This window comes from Rhincodon typus, chromosome 13 (assembly GCF_021869965.1).
Source record: "Rhincodon typus isolate 14 chromosome 13, sRhiTyp1.1, whole genome shotgun sequence".
Classification (NCBI taxonomy): domain Eukaryota; kingdom Metazoa; phylum Chordata; class Chondrichthyes; order Orectolobiformes; family Rhincodontidae; genus Rhincodon; species Rhincodon typus.
The window spans coordinates 52,589,844-52,611,837 of NC_063344.1; the positions used below are offsets into that span (position 1 = coordinate 52,589,844).

Consider the following 21,994-nt stretch of genomic DNA (forward strand, 5'->3'; position numbering starts at 1 on the left):
TTCAGTGAGATTTGAACCCATGACCCCAGATCATTTGTCTAGGTTTCTGGAGTACTCGTCCAGTGACAACATTATGTCACCACCTCCACTAACAGGACGAGTGGTGGGACATGAAAGGTGGTGCTGACATAGGCTCACATTGAGGTTGTGCGGCCATTGCAGGTAGGTGGCAATGGGAAGGAGTGACAGTTGGGATAGTTTGGCATGGGTGTCAAGGAGTAGGTGGGATGATGAGGGCTAGAGCAGCTGGAAGGCAAACTTGATCCCACACCTGTCACCTTCCCTCTGCAGAACCCACTGCCTGGTTATCTTCCCCACCACTTCGAATGATTTTCAATAGAAATTAATACCTTTGCTATGAATTAAATGCAGGCACCTGGCCACACTAGCTCTGGCTCTGTCTTGAAATCAACATCTCTTCAAAATGATAAAAATTCCTCCAGTTTATAATTTTCAGGTGATGTCAGACAGGAGAAAGAAAAATGTTTCGACAAAGTTTCATTAAAAAATTTATTTAAAAACAAAATATACATTTAACAACCATTTAATCCTAGACCTTGCAGATTTTCTTCTGAAATGACACATGATTTAATATAAACAGGATAAAATTCTGAAACATTTAACATCAGTACATTCAAAATCTATGGCAAATCTTTAAAAGGCACAGTTCCCTGCATGCCACTTATTTATCATACAGTTTACTTATTTATTACAAGGACACAATTAAATAAATCCACAGTCTGCATAATATTTGTTGAATATTATAGGAGTGTTGCCCAAGCCCTTATGGAGAAAATTTGTTTTTAAATCCTGTACAAATCTACACAACTCAGTAGTAGCGACAAGCATTATTGATTCTTATAAACAATATACAAAAGGCAGAACAGTAGCATTGATAATAGAGCATTGGAATATCAATAGTGAGGTTACTGGCTCAAATCCCAAATCCAACCTCATCTGGCATTCAACCATAGCTCTTGCGGATTACAAGCTTTGATAATTCTCCATTAATTACAATGTGGACCACAGCACCACCCCCACCCCCGCCATGAGCATGGAAAAATACTCAGACATGCAGTCTGCTATGCCATGTGTAAGTCTGATACTCCTATTAAGCAGCATTGACAGCAGCCATGGAGTAGTCTGCAGCTTAGACTGTCCCACACTTTTAAGAGGGAGGATGGATGACGATCGATAAACAGATGGGAAGACCATAAAATCTGCATTGAAAATGCATTTAAACCAAATAAATAACCCTTTACACTTATTAAGGCTTTGCAAAAAGTAGGTCTAGCACGCAAAGATAGATCTCCATTAATGGAACATGGCTAATTTTGGCTAAAGGTTGTGAAGATAGAGGGATAATGGAGAAGCAATTTACCCTATTGACTTTTCAGAATGCTTTTTAAATCAGCTGTATTCCTTTACATTTGAAAATTTACTGCAGCTTTTCCCAGGCCAGTATAATGTTTGTCTATATATACTATCTTGGGTGGATTAACTGATTGGAAACAGGCATGTATTTCATAATATACATATAAAAAAGTAAACCAATCCTTATAATTTGGCTTCCTTACGGTTGAAGTTAATTTTCCCAAATAAATAATCAGTTGTTTTAAGTTGAGAACTTCAAGAAATTCCAGTATTACTCAGAATATCTGACAAACATCCAACCTGAACAGTTAACAAAGGCAAGCTGTAAAAATTTCAGGACTAAAGTTGGCATATGCCCATGTCAATCTTAAGCACGCAAAAGAGGTATCTTTGCTGAGATCGGTACTGTCACCATCCTCTTGGCTCGAGGCCAAAGACATTAACTATCTGCTAAAGTGCACTAAAGTATTAATATCTATGCATTTAGGTTAAAACTGTGCAAATCAAAATCACTTCAATTCACTTTGTTAGGTTAAAGAAAATTGTCCATCTTACTAGTTTTTTTTCATATTAAGCATAATGACAAATGGTCGATTTCTTAACTGGAGGTTTCTGTTCAGTGAAGAACTCCAATAAAATTCCAAAATCGACACACTGTGCTTTTAACATTTATTTACCATATAATATTCAACACAGTTAAATGGTGATAACACCACATACACAATGCTTGTAAGGAAGCTACCTTATTCCAAATTACCTTTAATAAATTTTCAGCTTAAAAAGTGAAAGCAAAGGTTACATTAACTTGTAATACCGATATTGTTAAAACCATGATAGCCCTTCACCTGAAAAGGCAGAAGAATTGAAGATAGTTCCCTCACTAATGTTTTAATGCCTGCAACCATGACTATTTTGTGACAAAAATCTTTGTATTGCACGAATTACAAGTGGTTGCCTGCAGTAGCACCAGGGAAGAGAAAATGCAGTACCATTCCATCTAGGCATCAAAACTGCAGTGCTCACTGTTTACTTGTTATATATCTTACCCCTCCATTGAGCAGCACTGTAGATAAAGGCAAATTAAAGTAGCATTAAAATAGCTGAGTCAAAAAAAAAGTGGCAGGACCCTTAATAAACAATAGCTGCTGAGGGTCAGAAAAAATCACATTCAGATTGAACCAAGTGATCTCCTTTGTGGTTTGCTGCAGTGTGCTTTTGGTGTGTCTGAGTGGAACTACAGAAGGCCTCCACCACAGTAGAAATATTAGTTTCCCAGTACAATTTCACATCAGAATCACCGCAGGACAGCCTGGCATTTAGAATTCAAAGATCAAGTTTAAAAAATCTGTTCCATATGGTTTACTAAACAATTTACATTTTGTAAATACCAATATATTCTCTGTTCATTTAAACGGTGGTGTCGGACCAATTTGGGTATGCCTCAAAATATTAATTAGCAAACTTGATAACACTGTGACAAAATGAATCTATATCAGATAAGCACATCAGACTACCTAGACAATCCAGATGTTATGCAATATCAGAAGTCTGATCTAAGGATCATGCTTACATTAAGATAACGTGTGATCAGAGCAATTCTTTTCCTTACAAGTATCCTCTCTGTTGCCTCATGTTGAGCAGACACCATTAATAAGTTCACACACGACAGAGCACATTCTCACTCTCTTCACCACTGACATATAATGGCAGCAATGTGTACAATCCATGTAATGCACTTGCATTAACTCTCCAAGCTGCCTTTTGACAGCTCCTTCCAAACATGTGAATTCTATTCTCCAGGACAAAATGCATGACAGCACCACCACCACCAAAAAGCCACTCATCATCCTGACGTGGAATAATCACCATTCCATTGGTGTTGCTGGGTCAAAATCCTGGAACTCCCTCACTATTGGCGTTGTTTGTCTACCTGGAAAAAATGGACCAGCAGAGGTTCTCCCAGGGCAACTCAGAATGGGCAATAACTGCTGGCCCAGCCAGCAATGAGTACATCCCACAAATGATTAAAATAAAGCTACATTCGAGAATGGAACTTAAAAACTGATTTCAATTTATCTTAGTAATCATCATTAAAGTGACTGGAAGTCAAGCCAGCACAGCTTTATCATTCCTGGGATAACACAGCCTGAAAAATGCACCTAAAGCCCTTTGAATTAATTCCAGATAGGCTCTTAAACCGATGGTGCAAAACTGAAGCTATCTTTCTAACCATCTCTACAACATCATCTGAAACACACCACAAAGCTTGATTGAAATCACTCAAAATCTAAAGTTGACTTGACATGTTAAAATGCAAATTCACAAATACACCACTGCTAAGCATTTTCCTTATTCAGTGCTAAGATCTCAACAATAGTTGGAGAACAAAAATAGCAATTCTAGGCTTATTCACCAGTTGTTTGCAAATCATCCATAAAATGATGAGTAGTGTCATGGGTAGAATAGATGTGTCTTGAGTATAAAATACCAGTTTATTTTCCTTTTAGACCAACTTTATAACATTGACCTATTGTTCATGATTTTCGGTGAAAACAGAATCATTCTCCTTGGATTTAAAACAACATCTGCAGCAATATGGCACTGATCAAATAGCGTCCAAGGAGATTGATACTAAGATCGGTGTTTTACTATGGGATAGACTCGTGTCAGCTAAAATCCAGAATTATGTAAATGCTTATTTCATAAAAAATAACTAACTATCACCAATTCCTGTTAATTGGATCCTATCATGACCTTTCAGTCCAGACTAACTGATCTAAAATAAAATCTTCCACTTAAAATGAATCCAACATAAACAATATGAATAGGAACACCCAATAGCAATCACACAGAATCTATGTTGATAGTGTTCAATATTTGGTATCAGTCAGCCTCAACTTCTGGAAAAGTGTACATCTATTCCACTAGTACCATGCCATTAAAAATCTCAAGATGAAGCAACCAGTCGCCTGCAGCGTGCAAAGTCAGCAAGATCCAGCAAATATATACATATTTCATAATGTTATAGTTGCACTAGAGGTTGGAAGGCATGAAGTGCAACAACTGTAGAATTCTCCTGCAATTTGGTCCAGAGGCAAGCTGTTTCCTCATTTAACTTCCGGCATTTCTTTCAGTGCATTGCTAAAAATTTGCTAGGACCATTTGTCTTTGGCCACAATGTGAGCCATCCAGTTCACTTTTGTTGTCCAGCTTTCACGAAGGGCCTCATCAAACTTTTGTCGAAACTGCTTCAATGCTTCGTCATCATTTTTACCTAAAGCAAGAGAGTCCTGGAGCCAAAAGGAGGAAATTTGTAAAAACAGGGCTGCAATCTTACAATGACATATGATGCTGGAAATCATAAAATTAAAAGTGTAAAATACACAGAAACCAAAGTTGGGTGCCATGTAAAGTGGAGAAATTCATGGCATCTATGTCTCAATCTGCACCACTTTCTCAAGTGTACTTCAGGCATATACTGGACTAGGTGCTTTTCTGCCCATTTTGATTCTCTCCTTTTTTCACAGTTGAGATTGAAGCTGTGTTAGAGTTCTGGAGATTCATACCACCACCAGTGTGTCAGTGCACTATTTGACTGTAATTAAAGTTAAGGTCATTCTGTTTCTTCAGCTTTGCATATTCATTGTTACATGTTGGAGGTCACAGCAACTTGGAATGAGTGTTTGAGGCTTGGCACCAAAAGTAGCAAGAGGATTGAGTATCCAGGCCATTCGTCACCTTCCACACTATTGGGGTACGAACAAACACACAAAATAGGACCAGAAGTAGACCATTATGCCCCTGCTCCACCATTCAATAAGATCATACCTGATCTTTTTGTGTTTCAAATTCCACATTCTCATCTACCCCAATAACTCTTGATTACCCTGCCCACCAAGAATCTATCCTACTTTGTCTTTATAATATTCAATGACATGGCCTCCACCACCATCTGAGGTAGAGAGTTCCAAAGCCACCACACAACTCAGGGAGAGAAAAAAACAAAAATATCTGTCCTAAAAGGAATGTCTCTTTTTGTTTTTGAAAAAAATGTTCTGGGCTCATACACAAGAGGAAACATCCTTTCTAAATCCACCTTGTCAAGCCAATTCAGGGTCTCAAGCACTACAATCAAGTCACTCACTGCTCGAGGAAACCCAAATGGAAACAAGCCTGCCCCGACCAATCTACCTTCACAAGACATTCCCCTCATTCCAAGAATCAATTTAGTAAACTTCCTCTAAATCACTCTCAAAGTAGACCAAAACTGCGCATAGTATTTGAGACATCTTCATCAATGCCCTGTCTTACTGAAGAATAACATCCTTACCTTTTGATTGCATGATACACCAGCATACTAATGTCTTGTGACTCATAACAGAACACCCAAATTACTCTGCACCTCTGAATTCTGCATTCGTTCTCCATTTAAATGATACTCTGCTTTTACATTCTTCCTACCAAAGTGAACAACTCCACATTTTCCAACGTTATACTCCATCTACTAGACCAGGCTTTTGCCCACTCACTCAACCTATCTATATCTCTTTGCAACCTCCTTAAGTCATCTTCACAACATCCTTTCCTACCTACCTTGGTGCCATCTGTGAATTTAGCTGCCTGGCTTTGCACCCCTCATCTACGACATTGATGGAAATTGTATAAAGATGAAACCCCAGCCCAAACCCTTGAAAGAGCTCTGCTCGTCACATCTTATCAATCAGATAAAAACCGGTGTTCAGTTTTCTGCCAGCCAGCCCAGCTTCTATCCAAGCTAGTACATCATCCCTGATATCATGAGCTTTTATCACCTGCAATAACTTTCTTACATGGAGCCTTATCAAACACCTCCTTGGAATCCAAGTACAGTACATCTACACAAACTCCTTTTTATGTATAACTCTTGTTACTCCTTCAAAGAACTCCAATAAATTGGCTATACACATTTCCCTTTAACAATACCATGAGATTTTTAAAGTACAAATCTATAATCTTTTTAACAATTGATTCGAACACCTTTTCCACAACAGATGTCAAGCTAACCAGATTAAATTCCTGCCTCCCTTCCTTCTTGAATGGAGTAGTTATATTTGCTATTTTCCAGATTGCTTGAAAGTTTCCCCGAAATGAGTGAATTTTGGAAAATTAACATCAAAGCATTGACTCCTCAATAGCAACCTCTTTTAAGATCCTAGATGAAGTCCAGTTGGTCACAAAGACTTGTCAGCCCACAGCCCCATTGGTTTGCTTTATACCACTCTCTCCCGATTGTAATTTCATAAAACCGCCTGAGGCTATTACCAAAATGCTTTTTTGCATTCTCTATAGTAAAGACAAAGCAAAATATTTGTTTGTTTCATCTATTTCCTCCACATTCTCACTCACTGGAGGACCAACATTCATGTTACTCACTGTCTCCCTTTTTAAATACTCATTCTATCACATTTTTACATTTCTAGCTAGCTTCCTCTCTCACTAATTTTTTCAACTCAATTTATCTTTCAGTTAATCTCTGCTGTTCTTTCTCTTCTGACCAATCAACTGACCTACCAGTCATCTTCCTGCAATGATGTGTTTTTTATATATTTGATGCTTCTCCTAATTTTTTTTAAATTTCCCATGGATGGTGGTTTTATTTAAAGTAGAAATATCCTTATGAGTATTTTGAAATATCTCTCCAAATGTCTGCCACTGCATCTCTACTAACCTATCCCCTACCCTAGTATGCCATGCTTCTGAATACTGAAGCCTTTTGACAAAGCCTTGGGGGTCCCTGTACTTAACCCATATGTGGGTTCCTGAGCTCACCCATGGCATCATGCCTGGTGCAAACTTCCTAGCTTGCTATCCTTTTGGTTCGTGAAGCCGCAGGCCCAGTCGGAGGCCTACAGATCTGAATGGTCGGCAAGCCCAGTCAGAGGGGAAGCCTCAACATTAAGAGTTCTCCATTGACTCTAGACAACTCAACAACCAAATGGGCCTGTATCCAGCAGGGCCATTGGACTGGGAGGAGAAATTCTTTGATTACTTTTAGCTGTTGCCTTCCATCCCAATGCGGCATGGAGCCTCTGGTTCCCATGGCCCTCTGGTATGTCACCAATGAGCTGTCATGCTCTGCAGTTGGCGGGGGGGGGGTGCATTTCAGTGGTGGAAAACTACCAGCCCTGTCAAAAAATGTCCCTTCAGTAGGTGCTAATTGGCTGCCTTTCATGGAGCAGGCAGCTAAACCGGTTCTCTGCCTGCATCTGGAAATTTTCCCAGAGGAAGGAATGCACTGGATAGCCATTCTGACTCATTCCTCCCATTTTTCTTTTGCCCTACCCCACCCCAACCACCTCAAAACCCATTTCCACAGAGTCAAGAAAATTCAACCCATTGTATGGCTCACGTTACTTGTGTGAACTGTTTAAATGATAGAACATCACAAACAGTGATCATGTCCACATTTATGAATTGATCAGGGCTAATTGGAAAAATAATCTAAAATTATGGGTGATATTGCCTCAAAGATACCATTTGCGCATTAATTCCCTTTATGCAGAAAAAAAAGTGTGAAGAAATTGAGACAAAACTTGACTGCAAACAAATACTTTATACACAAGTACTCAACATTTAGGTGTACATAGCCAACTTTGATGACATTAAGTAACACAAACATTGGCATTATTCAATTAAAGCAAAAAGAAACTGTTATTTGAATCACCCATTATTAAAATCTCTCATATTACACAACCAGTGGGAATAATATTGAGATGACACCAGTGGTGCAGGGGACAGGCGGCATTGCAGCCCTTCACAGAGTCATAGAGACGTACAGGACGGAGCAGACCTTTTCAGTCCAACTCGTCCATGCTGACCAGAGTTGGACCAAAGGGTCTGTTTCTATGCTGTACCATGTCATGTATTCAGTCTCAGCTGACCATCCTAAAATACCTGTAGTGAGGAGATATCCTCATATTGGCAAGGTAAAGAAAACAATTACAAACACACAGCAATCTCAGATGTCGATAAAGCCCCGATCTTGGTTAGGCCATTTTTGGAATACTGCGTTCAATTCTGGTCTCCCTCCTATAGGAACGATGTTGTGAAACTTGAAAGGGTTCACAAAAGATCTACAAGGATGTTGCCAAGTTTGCAGGGTTTGAGCTGAATAGGCTGGGGCTATTTTCCCTGGAGCATCAAAGGCTGAGGGGCGCCATTGTAGAAGTTTATTAAATCATGAGGGGCATGGATAGGGTGAATAGTCAAGATCTTTTCCCCAGGGTAGGGGAGTCCAAAACGAGATAGCATAAGTTTAAGGTGAGAGGGGAAAGACTTAAAAGGGACCTAAGGAGCAACTTTTTCACACATAGCATGGTGTGTGTACGGAATGAGCTGTCAGAGGAAGTGGAGGAGACTGGTACAATTACAACACTTAGAAGGCATCTGGACGGGTGTATGAATAGCAAGGGTTTAGAGGGATATGCTGGCAAATAAAACTAGATCAATTTAGGATATCTGGTCAGCATGGATGGGTTGGAATGAAGGGTTTGTTTCCATGCTGTATATCTCTAAAGTGCTTACTTGCATTTATGGAGTCATAGAGAGTTATAGGCATGTACTTTAGCATTGGCAATTTAATTTTTCAATTGATTAGATAGTGTTGATCAGAAGGAGGGAAGGATCAGAAAAAAAATAAAGTGCTGGATCATTTTACTACTGCTGGTCAAAGCAAAGAGAAAGACGTCATCTTACTCCAATACTGGAAGCGCAGAGAAATGAGTTTGGATAGTAGCAATCACGTGATCCAATTTCCTTTCCTCATTGCTTGTGTTTAGTTTTTTGTTTCCTGTGTTACTTTATTGAATAAGCAATATTCAGAATTCATTGTGAGCAAAGGTGTTCAAGTCTGTCTTTTAAAACGCACAGACTGGTTCCTAATGTTTAACAAACTAGTTTAAAAGGCCTCAGTTTATGAAAGATTTCTTTGTTTCTTTCTCCACAGATGATGTCAGACATTTTCAGTCTATCCAGCATTCATGCTTATATTTCAAATTTCAAGGGTCCTTAGTGTTTTGCTTTAGCACCACTTTAAAATGCATTTCTGAAATAATTCTAACGGAATACAGACAGTTATAAAATGGTTTTACCTTAAGGTATTGGATGTCTTTGATAGAGCTTAGTTCAGGTAGTCCTGCTGTCAACATTAGTGCAAACAGAGTAATGAACAGGTTTCCATTCTTGCGCAGAATTAGGTAAGCTTCTTCACAATATTGACGGAACCTTCCAAAAATAGATAACAGTACAAAATGCACAACTTCTGGATGTGAGAAGGAGATAAAAGGACAGCTATGATACACATTTTGTTTCATCAAACTCTGGGTGGTTAATTCACCGGTCTGCCAGGTCGAACTTTTGTCACCTAGCAGAAAGGGGAATTAACTTGCCTAAATCACTAATGAGGTGCTTGGCATGACTCCTTCTCGTGCTGACACAGCCTGTAAGGAGAATGAAATTCGAAAGGAGGAAGACTTCAATTTATAATGAATTTTGCATTTTATTTCAAAATGCTGACTATAAATATTGGTTCTTAAAGAATCCGTTGCTACAAAATGCAAAGCATTTACAAAATTTATGAAAAGATTGATGTAAGGTGTGCGTTTTATATGCATCATTTATTCTAGAGTTTGGATTTTGTACTCGTGGTATTCGGGTTTGTCTGTGTCTATGAAAGAATTTAATGATAAACTTTAAGAATATCAACAGCCTTGGTGATTTATTTGCAAGTGTAATATGAAAGAGAGATTAACAGAGTTTTGCTTTCATTAGATGAGTTTTTAATGAGTAGACAGAGTAAACAGTTGTGATTAAGTTTCAGATAGAAGGGTCCAGAGATTTCTTCTGGCTTAGGGGAAACGTGCACAACTTCAAGACAAACATTTTGGTTTCAAATGTAACACTCCTGTTTAAGAGAGGGAGGCAGAAGATGGCAAATTATAGGCAGGTTAGCCGGACCTTTGTTGTTGATAAGATTTTACAGTCGATTATAAAGGATAGATTGCACAGTACTTGGAAATGCATTGGTGAAAGAGGACAGAGTCAGCACTGCTTCGTCAAAGGGAGGTCATGCCTGATAAATCTGCTAGAATTCTTTGAGGAGGCAGCAAGCAAGTTAGGTAAAGGAAAGCCAGTAACTACGATCTATTTTGATTTTCAGAAGGCCTTTCTGCTGCATGGGAGGCTGCTCAATATGATAAGAGCCCATGGCGTCAGGAGCAAAGAATTGCAATGGGTAGGGGATTAGCTGACTGGCAGAAGGCAGAGAGTGGGGATAACAGGGTCTTTCTCAGGATAGCAGCTGGTGACTAATGGAGTTCTGCATAGGTCAGTGTTGGGACCACAACTATTCTTGTTATTTTACAGATAAAGGAACTGAGGGCACTGTTGCTAAGTTTTCAGATGACACAAAGATAGGTAGAAAGATAGATACTGTTGAGGAAGCAGGGAGGCTGCAGAATGACTTGAACAGGCTCCGAGAATTGGCAGAGAATCAGCAGATGGAATATAATGTGGAAAAGTGAGAGGTTATACACTTTGGTAGGAAGAGGAGGTTTGGACTATTTTCTAATGGGGCTAGGCTTTGGAAATCTGAAGCAGAGGGACTTGAGAGTCCTAGTTCAAGATTCTCTTAAGGGTAACATACAGGTTCAGTTGGCAGGAAGGTGGGTAAATGCAATGTTAGCATTCATTTTGAGAGGGCTAGAATACAAAGAGCAGGGATGTACTGCTGAGACTGTATAAGGCTCTCATCACACCGCATTTGGAATTTTGAGAGGACATTTGGGCCCCACATCGAAGGGAGGATGTGCTAGCTTTGGAGGGAGTCCAGAAGAGTTTATAAGAATGATACAGGTGATGAATGACTTGTCATATGAGGAGTGGTTGAGATCTCAGAGTCTGTACTCAATGGAGTTTAGGAGGATGAGGGGGATCTCATTGAAACTTACAGAATTCTGAGAGGCCTGGATAGAGAGAATGTGGAGAGAAGGTTTTTACCACTAGGAGTGACTAGGACCTGAGGACACAGCTTCCGAGTCAAGGGATGATCATTTAGAACTAGGAGAAGGAATTTCTTTAGTGAAAGTGAGATGAATCTGTGGAACTTATTATATAGGATGATGTGCAGGCCACATTGAGTGTCTTTAAAACAGAAATAGATAGATTCTTGATTAGAAAGGGGATAAATAGTTATGGAACTATGACAGCTATGAACAGTTATGGCATGACTATTCAATTACCTGCTAAATTTTTCCGTGTTCCCTGTTTTTCCTTGTTGAATGACGTGAATGAAGTCGTAGGTAAGAATAAAAGGCACACGCTCTCTCTTAATTCCAAACTTAGACTTGAAATTGCCAAGAATGTGTCCAAAATCAATATGGAAGAGCTTGAAACAGAAAACAATAGGATTATTCCCTTGTAAAAGTTCTCTGCAATCTTTGAAACTGAAGTAACATCAAAAATGATGAGAACTGAAAAGTTGAAAGAAAGTTTTTTTTTACTGGAAAGAGAGAGAGTTGGCAAATACTTCAGTCTTCAATGCATTCACAATTTGCTTGATCAAACTGTCATTTCCCTATTTGTATACAGTTCTGATTTGAAGCAGTTCTGTCACTTAAATGGTTACTGTGGAATCAACCCACACACACAGTGGTTTAAAAAAAAGAATAAAATGGTAAAAAAAAAGTTGTGCCCATGGCTGCAGTTCACTGACTTTGAACCTTATCCAATGTTGAGAGGACCATAAAGGCCAGCACTTCAACAAGTCTGAGCTCGTTTACTGTTGAAACCAACATGTCAGCACTGCTACTGATATCCATTTATAATAAAACTGTTGCATCCAGGGGTGATTTTGGACTCTTTTCACAGTAACATTGCCTTATAAACATATTATCACTCTCTGTCACAGGCATCACTACAAAATTAGACTTGAAACTACATACTGGGAGATAATTATTAATGTTCAAAGCTTCAACATCACAACAGCAAACGTGAAACGCAAGGTGAAGCGCTATGATTACTGGGATTTTGAACATATGCACAGTATGTTTTACAGATCTGCCTGCTTCTCAGATTTTACTTCAAAATTGGTTTCACAAAACACTAACAAAAGTAGCACTTTTTTGAATCCATCCTAAGTTCCATTAAAATATCTACACTTTTTTTCTTTCTTAAAGCCTTGCTTAAATTAACAAATCTATCATTAGGCAGGTGGAGGCCAGTGGCTAGATGGTTACCACATGGTTCAGAACAATGGTACCTTTGCAGGGTTCATTCCCCATTCCAGCCGAGGCAAACTAGAGACTAGTTTTCTTGCCCTGCCTCATAGCAAGATCACGGCTTATGTTAAGGGTCATCAACCATCAAATAAGTATGAATGCTACCTGAAGAATAACAGCAATAGGGAAGATCAATCAGGTTGAAACAAAGATTGTCTTCCTTCCAGTTTCTCAGTTAACAAGACAGCTGTAAAATTTTGACTTGACAAATAGAATGACAGCCCCTAGATTTACATCTTAGCTATGGCTTTACTTGTGTTGAAAAGTTACCTGAAATCAGGAATGAATTCTACAACACTTGCAAAACTTGTTGGAAATCACGTGTTGCTAATCCAGTCTGGAGCCACTGCTTAAATTATCAGATCATACCTGGCCAGATTCCCGGACCATGATGTTGTCACTATGTCGATCGCCAATCCCCAGCACATAGGTTGCTACACAGTATCCAGCACATGACAGGGTAAATTCCTCAATTGCTCGTTCAAGAGCATCTCTGTGATCAAGCAGAAGATTGATTTTTTTGTTTTTAAATGGAGCAATTGGTTTATTAGAACAATTGGATCTGCATTTATAAAAACAAACATACAGCAGTTTATGTATCTTGGATTCAGAATGAGATCTTAAAATAAGGTCTTTGTATCTGCCATATATAAAATTACAGGAACACAGTAAATTGTAAATGATTTGTAAAGGGGTTCTGCTTTATGCTGTGACCTGTACATACAGATTGTCAGATACCAAACAGAAGAGAGGTTGAAAATTGTAACGAGGTGAAGAGATTACAGTCAAACACATTTTTAAAGACAATGTTCGTGAGGTGGTTTTTCTAAAACTAAAAAGTGAGGCAAAGTGATTTTGGGAGAGAATATCAGAGGGCAGGTGTGCAGTGACTGAAGGATTAGTCTCAAGTGGTAGTACATGGGATGTAAGAACTAACAGGAGATCAGCGTTGGTTGGTGCAAGTGAAGACATGTTGTTGGCTCACGGGGGTGATTTTTGAAAAAATTAATTCATGGGACGTGGACGTCATTGACTGGGTAGCATTTATTGTCTGTCTGCAGTTACCATTGAGAAGGTGGTGGTGAGCTGCCTTCTTGAACTGTTGCAGTCCATGTGCTGTAGGTTGACCCACAATGCCATTAGGGAGGGAATTCCAAGATTTTGACCAAGAGATAGCGAACGAACGGTGTTATATTTGCAAGTCAGGATGGTGAGTGGCTTGGAGGGGAATTTCCAGGTGGCGATGTTCCCATGTATCTGCTGCCTTTGTCCTTCTAAATGGAAGTCGTTGTGGATTTGGAAGGTGCTGTCTGAGGATCTTTGGTGAATTTCTGCCGTGCATCTTGTAGATAGTACACACTGCTGCTACTGAGCATCGATGATGGAGGGAGTGAATACTTGTGGATGTGCCAATCAAGCCGGTTGCTTTGCCCTGGATGATGTCAAGCTTCTTGAGTGTTGTTGGAGCTGCACTCATCCAGGCAAGTGGGGAGCTTTCCATCACTTGTAGATGGTGAACAGACTTTGGGGAGTCAGAAGGTGAGTTACGTGCCACCATATTCCTCGCCTCTGACCTGCTCTTATAGCTACTGTGTTTATGTGGTGAGTCTAGTTGAGTTTGTGATCAATGGTTACTCCAAAGATGTTGATAGTGGGGGGATTCATGGTGGTAACACCACTGAATGTGAAGAGGTAGTGGTTAGATTGTCTCTTATTGGAGATGGTCATTGCCTGGCATTTGTGTGACATGCATGTTACTTGCTATGTCAGCCCAGGTACTGTCCAGATCTTTTGTAGATGGACTGCTTCAGTATCTGAGGAGTCGTGAATGATACTGAAAACTGCGCAATCATCAGCGAACCTCCCCACTTCTTCCCCTATGATGGAGGGAAGGTCATTGATGAAGCAGCTGAAGATGGCTGGACCTAGGTCACTAGCCTGAGGAACTCCTGTAGAGATGTCCTGGAGCTGGATGACTGATCCCAAAGCGGGGAGAGAGGTTCCCCTGACATCTGCAGCAACCATGAGAGCAGAGGGGAAATCGAGCCAGCACGGGGAAAGTGTGCCCAAGTGGAGAAGATCGAACCTTTGTAGGCAGTGCAGTCCCAGCATGGCTAAGCACTTAAGAAAGACTAACACTAAGGAAGATGGTAATGTTTAACTTTATATCTTTATTTTTTCCTACCTTAAGTTTTTGTACCTATGTACTTGTACCTAAGATGGCACCATGTGTGGTGACATTGAAGACTTTTCACTGTACTCCTGTACTTTTGCACCTGAGTATGTAACAATAAAGTCTAAATCTAAAAAATCTTCCTATGTACCAGGTATGACTCCAATCAATGGAGAGTTTGCCTCCTGATACCCATTGATTCCAGTTTTGCTAAGGCTCATTGATGCCACAGTCAGTCAGGTGCAGCTGTGATGGCAAGGGCCGTCATTCTCACCTCTCCTTTGGAATTCAGCTTCTTTTTCCTTTGATCTAATGCTGTACTGAGATCAGGAGCTGAGTGCCCCTGGCGAAACCCAAACTGGGTATCACTGAGCAGGTGCTGCTTGATAGCACCTTCCATCACATTACAGCTGATCGAGAGTAGACTGATGGGGTGGTAATGGTTTTGTCTTGCATTTGTGTACAGGACATACCAGGGCAATTTTCCAAATTGTTGGGTAGATGCCAGTGTTGTAACTGTACTGGATGAATTTGTCTAGGGGAGCAGCAAGTTCTGGAGGACAAATCTTCAGTAATACTGCTAGAATGTTGTCAGGGCTCATAGCCTTTGAAGTTTTCAGCGCTTCCAACTAATTACTGATATTACATGGAGTTATGGAACTGCAAATTTGGAGACTGTAAATTCAATTCCCACCATGGAATTCAAGAAATCTGTAATTTATCATCTGTTCCTGTCAAAGTTGCTGAATCACTTGCTCCATAACTGTTTATGAATCATTTTTCTGGAGGCAGGATAGCAGTGGGAAGTGGGAAGGGGCTGCCTGGTTATCCACCTGAATGTGGCAGGTAGATGACAACATCTCATTAAGAGTTATTTAAGTCCAATTATGGAGACCAACTGGTATTTTCCAGGCAGCCTCCAGTTTTCTACAGGTAGCAGGCACCAGTTTAGGTGCCTGACGTTACCCTCTGGGAGTAGGCCATGGGTCTGGCACTCTAGGCTAGGCAGGAAGCTCTCCCTGCTAGCTTTGGTGCCAGTGCAGTCACAGGTTGCTCCTTACACTGGTTTGCCCTGATGCCCCCTCATCTTGAAGATTCTGACAAGCAGATCAATGTGGGTACCTGATGGTGACAATTCGCGGAATACCTGTTCTGGTCGTCCTCCATTTGCTTCTTCATCACAATGGCCCTGCGTTCTCTAATAGCCACCATTCTCCTTGACACTTCATCCACAAAAGTCCATTTCAGTAAATCACCAGCTTCATCATATCGTGTCTATTCTCAGACTAACTCAGACATCACTTAGGCCTTCCACCCTGTACTCCAGAGCTCAGGGACACCTACAACTTGCATACTTCTGAGAGGTTGGATTGTGCGCATGGATGGCCACAAATGTATCTACACAGGATGCTTTTGCATTAACAAGGACACTTTTAACTCACGCTCTTAGCTTGCTTTCGTAATGCTCACTAATGTTTATATTGAGTTACAGGGTTCCAGCCTCTGTGCGAATAAAGCAACGTGGCCCTCAAAGTCTTGAGCACCCGATTACAAGACTGTCAGCTTGTGCAGCTTTGCTCACTTTTTCACACAGAAGGAAAAGCAATCAGCTTGTTATATGGGGAGCACCGAGGACTACATCTTTCAGTCAGACAGAAGGTGGACAGATCACTGTTGGCACCATGCTACATCATTGTCACAGTTGCAGTACATGGCAGCAGCTTAAGCTCCGAACACGTTGCATGTGCTTCAAAGTAAATGTGAATATCAAAAAGGAGAAACAAATGCATAATGGGATGAGGAGGACTGACAGTCAGGCAGAGGACGTTGCTATCAGCAGTCAAGGAGCTCATCTGATTGTGCTCCAGAGGCTTGCCCACAGTGAGTCAATGCAAGTGACGTACAAGCAGTTTGAAGCTGTTCAGGTGCTGGCGGGTGATCAGTGGTGGGGTGGGGGGAGCGGGAGCTCCTCAAATGACTGAAAGCCAAGAAAAAAAAAGTGCGATGGAAGTGCAAGAGCAGCTGGTGGCAATACAGGGGTAGGAAAGGTGGTGAGGTCTCCCCATTGAGTCAGTAGGAAGCACAGAAGGCAGGAAGGGTTAGTAGTTTAGAAGGATGCGGTGGGTGAAAGCCCTTGAGTGAACATGATGCATATAACACTAAGGGTGTTGTCCTTCACCCTTGGTGAGATACATGTGCAGTGGCAGAGTAAGACGAGTGCTGGCCTTTGAATGTGAGGCAAGTTGACCCAGTGCAGTAATTTCTCTCCAGGCTTGCCCAGTTTGTGGGTGTGGTCTCCGCTGGGAAAGGGATAGCCCTGTTCTCCACCATCCCCTGCAAATCCCTCACCTAGAAATATGGAGGCAGCTTGCCTTCTGTCCAAGACCTTTCTAAGGTTGAGTACCCACAGTCTGAGAGGAAATGCCTGGCCCTCAGCACTTTCAACTTGCTCACAATAGGATTCCCTGAGAAACACACCCAACAGTTTGGCTACATAGTTAATGAGGTGAAAAGTGGAAGTTCACATGGGAAAATGTGTCTGGGCAATGGTGGATTTGATACGACACTGCAATGGGGAGAAAAAAACAACCCACACCTTTAGAGAGGGCGTGCTCCTGCTTGAACAATCTCTTCGGGCTTTTATTTTATTTAAATTTGAATTGTAAGCCACCATTCACCACATGAAGCATGAACAGACTCATCACGCACTATCCTAAATTCTTCCAATGATTCAGTGATTTTTCTCAGATGTACAGACGGAATCTTTAGAACTCTGGCCAAGCACCCAAGCCATCCCAAACTTCAGATAATCCAAAAAGTATTTTTTTTTTACAACAGCTTTCCCAGGACAAGAGCTCATATTGTCTATCCCTTTGTGAAGGGCTCAATGTCAAGCATTTTTTTCCTTGTTGCTTTGCGTGCATTTACCACACAGCCAGATGCAGTTTTGCTTCTAATAAAAAATACAGTAACAGAACAATCCTGCCATTATTTATTTAATGATAGAGTTTGGAACAACATATTGTAAAGGAAAAACATTGTGCAGGATTCCCTGAACTTCTGCCACCTCAGTTCAGGTCTACGCACTGCTGTGTTTGCAAATAGACTTAGATTTAGGTTTTATTGTCAAGTGTACTCGTGTACAGGGTACAAGAGTGTAGTGAAAAGTGGACAATGTCACTACACATAGCGCCATCTTAGATACAAATTACCTGGGTACAAAATTTTAGTTACCGAAGTAGAAAAACAAAGAAATAAGTTTAAGAAGTTGAGCACTACAGTTTACAGAGTATAAAATTAGAAAAATAAGGAAATAAAATTGAAAAGTCAAACATTACAGTCCTTTCAAGCCGTGGGCCTGCAGACGCTCCAAGCTGGGCTTCCCCCAAGAGGGCTCACTCTCCCCCGCACTAGGGACACTTTCACACACGCTGGGCGAAGACCTACCTTTTCTCATCAGCAGCCTTTGCCACATAACCACCAACACCCCACTCTATCCTTAACTCCTTACCCTCCCAAAGGTGATGCATGCCACAGTGAGAGTTCTCTTAGCACAGAGACTGCAAACACTGAGGCAGGAGTTCCAATTGAGGGGCAGAAATATCAATTCCATGGGGCAGCCAGAAACAGTCAGACCATATCCTTGTAAAGAATTGGTACAGGGAAGAGGAGTAATCTTATTTCCCAGAAAATAGTTCATCTGTAGAATTCTCTTCCCCAGAGAAGCGGTCACTGTATATATTCAACGTTGAGTTAAACAGATTTTATATTGACAAAGCGGGTCAAAAGTTATGTGGGACAATCGAGAATGAATGTTAAGGTCACAATAGATTAGCCATTATCTTACTGAATGGTGGAGTAGCTCAAGAGGCCAAATGGCCTATTCCTGGTTCTATTACCTGAATGAAACATTCCAGTGGGGCGAGAGAGGGAAAGCAGGAAATAACTTAGCATAATAGAGAGAAAAAGATGCAACTTCATAAAAGGTTCTCTTATGGCTCCTTATAATATGTCTGAAGACCAAGTGAAAACAAAAACTCACGCAGAATTCTTTTCCTTGAGCCAGTTTAGCAAAGCATCTTTGTTGAAGGCAGCAGTAGCAGCAACATTACTATTAGTTAGCTGGATATTCGCTATAGTTTCTGCAGCAGACACCACCTGAATTACACCAGATTTATCTCCCGTTGCAAGGCAGCCATAAGGCACAATTCTGTAAAAGAAACAGTACAAAGTTTTACATCAAGACTAAAGAGGAAGCAATTTGAATATATTGCAGCCATAACGTGGTTTCCACAGCACAGTAATGTTAACATGCCACGAAATATTGGAGTGATGCCTGACTTGCACTGCTTCAGTTTTAAAGTATTACAGTAGTTTAACTATTTCCAATCAGGTAAATTCAGACAGTGGAAATGGTGGAGGGAGTTTTGCTGCTGCATACAAAAATAGGGCAGTTGCTTGCTTAATTCTCATGCTTTCTATGCTGCATTTATCCCCAGTGAAGCAGCAATAACAATTTATATTTATATAGTGCCTCTGACATAGTGGTACATCCCAAAATGCTTCACAGGGACACTATAAACCAAAGCATGACACCTGGCCACTTAAGGAGAAATTAGGTCAGATGGACCATAAGTGTTGCCAAAGATGTAGTTTTTAAGAAGTGCTATGAAGACAGAACAGGAGGTGGAGAGGCAATCGTCCATGAGTTTGTGCCTCCCGATCTTAGTAATCTTATCAAGCCCTAAATGCCTCAGCGATCTCCTAACTCCTCGAGCCCTATATGCCTCAGAGATCTCCAAACTCCTCGAGCGCTGTCTCTCTGAAAATCTCTGAATTCAATTCCCTTCATGGTCACGCTTTCAATTGCCTCAGCCCCAAACTCTGGAATCCCCTCCCTCAACCTCTCCATTAAGATGATCCTCAAAACTTAGCTTCTTGACCAAGGTTCTGGACACCTATTCTTAATATCTCCTTTATGGTTGGTGTCAGATTTTGTTTGATAATCATTTGCTAAATTAACAATACAATGTAAAATGCAACTGCTGTTGTTAATAATCTGAGATTTTAAGTAGGCTAATCTTGCTTTTATTTCCCCACTGTTTAAAGGATCAGTTCCTATAGGCTTCCACACAGAAAATTGCTACATTTATAGGAACATTTATCCTCTTTTTTTTCCACTCCCGTTTATCCCTAACTTTCTTGAATCCTGCTTGGAACAAACCTGGGACCTTCCTAGTCTGCAACTACCAGTGAAAAACATGGCATTCATTAGGGAAAACACTTAAATAGCTTCATTCATGACAGATTGGCTTATGCAGTATATTTGTATGAAATATGCGAAAGGATGCAGGCCTTGCTGGTAAGGCCAGACTAACATGTTAGTTGTCTTTAGAATGTGGTAAGGTGATGGTGATGTGTCTACTTGAACTACTGCTCCATGTGGTGCAAGTACCCCTATGAGATTGTTGGGTATGGTGTTCCTGGTTACTGACCCAGTGATAATGTGTGTCCAGGTCAGGATGATGCACAGCTTGGAAACCACATATTTTCACTGATTATTATCGTTAGATGCCCCCTGGAAAAATACAGCAGTTGGGTTTAGCTGTGCATTGGGAAATGTCAATTCAGTTGAAACCGAGATATTTTTGTAAGCCAACCAATGTGATGAAACAGTACTGTGTGTGTTAATGGTATAAAGCACGCGCCTTGTATTACGGAGTCCTTTTCTACTCCTAGCTTGCTTCCTGACTTATGGCTTACTGCTGAGGCAACAATTCTGATGGAAAATCCATCAAGTGAGAAAAAGAAATCTAGTTCTTCCTATCAGGAATCCTGCCAAATTCAGAAATCTGGCACATTTCTACAGTTGCAATCAGTTCAGAACAACAACAGATGGCGCTGCATACTGTCCATATGCTCATCTAGAATCGAAACAACAGCCAAGTCTGAGTCTTAGAAAATGTAATTGTGCCAAGGAAGTTTGCAAATTCCAGATTCGGAGAAGATTATCTAATTTATTTTCTTGGATATATTAGCACATTGAGAAGCCACAAAATGCTGCTAAAGTTCAGAGCAAAATATGGCAAATAATTAAAACCTTAAGAATTGATATACCCTCAGCTGCTAGTTCTTTGGCAAAGAAATGAAACAATTACTACTGCCTCTACCTAAGACTGACCAACAGCAATATGTTTTAGAATCAGAGAGGGTGTCAAACTTAAACTAATTAACACATCCATAATTTGTGTTAAAGGTCTCATATTACACACCATTCTTTTAAAATGTTGCTGAAAAGTGGTGTTGTTTATTCATTCACAGGATGTGGGAGTTGCTGGCTGGACCAGCACTTATTGCCCACAGGGTAGTTAGGAGTCCATCACATTGCTGTGGGTGTGGAGTCACATATAGGCCAGGCTATGTAAGGATGGCAGGTTTCCTTCCCTACAGGAACTGACTGAACCTGATGGGTTTTTATGACAATAGTTTCATGGTCATCACTAGACTCTTAATTACAGATTTGTTCAATTCAAATTCTACCATCTGCTATGGCAGGATTCAAACCCATTACCCGGGACATCTAGCAGCAATACCTCTAAGACCCTAGTAGAAAGATTGTATTATTTACTTCAAATTGGACAATATGCAAATGGAAAACTTGCATTGCGGATGAAAAAGGGAAATAAAAAGAACTGGAGATTGATTTTATCTTTGTCTCTTGCCTTCCACATCCTACCAGTTTAGGAAGAGGTCATGCATTTTCTTGAGATTCTCTACTGGGATTTAAGTTACTGATCAGAAGAATAAATAGCTTGTAACACATCTTAATTTAGAAATAAGAACATTTTTGTAGGGGAAGAGGGATGAGGGGGTGGGGAAAGAAAAAAAACATTTCAGATCAATTAAATGAAAATGTTCACTACGATGAAACAGGGAATCACTCCACATCTTATCACAGTGTGACAACCGCACGCCAAGTGCACATGGAGTTCAGAGGGCGAGTTGGCATCTTTCCATGGCATTTCAAACTACCCTACTTACAGCTCCACTGGGCACACCTCCAACTACTTCCCCTCTGAAAGCAAGCTGTGATGAAAGGATTTTCAGCCTTAGAGGTCAATAGGGTCAATGT

At 40.5% G+C, this 21,994-nt stretch overlaps 1 protein-coding gene across 1 annotated transcript in view; it reads right to left on the minus strand.

The window, feature by feature from the left end:
• Positions 1–2,029: 2,029 nt before the first annotated feature.
• The window catches only part of pik3cb (phosphatidylinositol-4,5-bisphosphate 3-kinase, catalytic subunit beta), a 71,145-nt gene continuing 51,180 nt past the window's right edge, over positions 2,030–21,994 (minus strand). Inside the window, exons 10-14 of the mRNA XM_020515679.2 lie at positions 18,905–19,072; positions 13,059–13,182; positions 11,652–11,797; positions 9,504–9,636; positions 2,030–4,664 (exon numbers count right to left, since the gene is read on the minus strand). Of these exons, the coding sequence (XP_020371268.2) occupies positions 4,527–4,664; positions 9,504–9,636; positions 11,652–11,797; positions 13,059–13,182; positions 18,905–19,072 (709 nt within the window). The 3' untranslated portion in view covers positions 2,030–4,526. The remainder of the gene's footprint in view (positions 4,665–9,503; positions 9,637–11,651; positions 11,798–13,058; positions 13,183–18,904; positions 19,073–21,994) is intronic.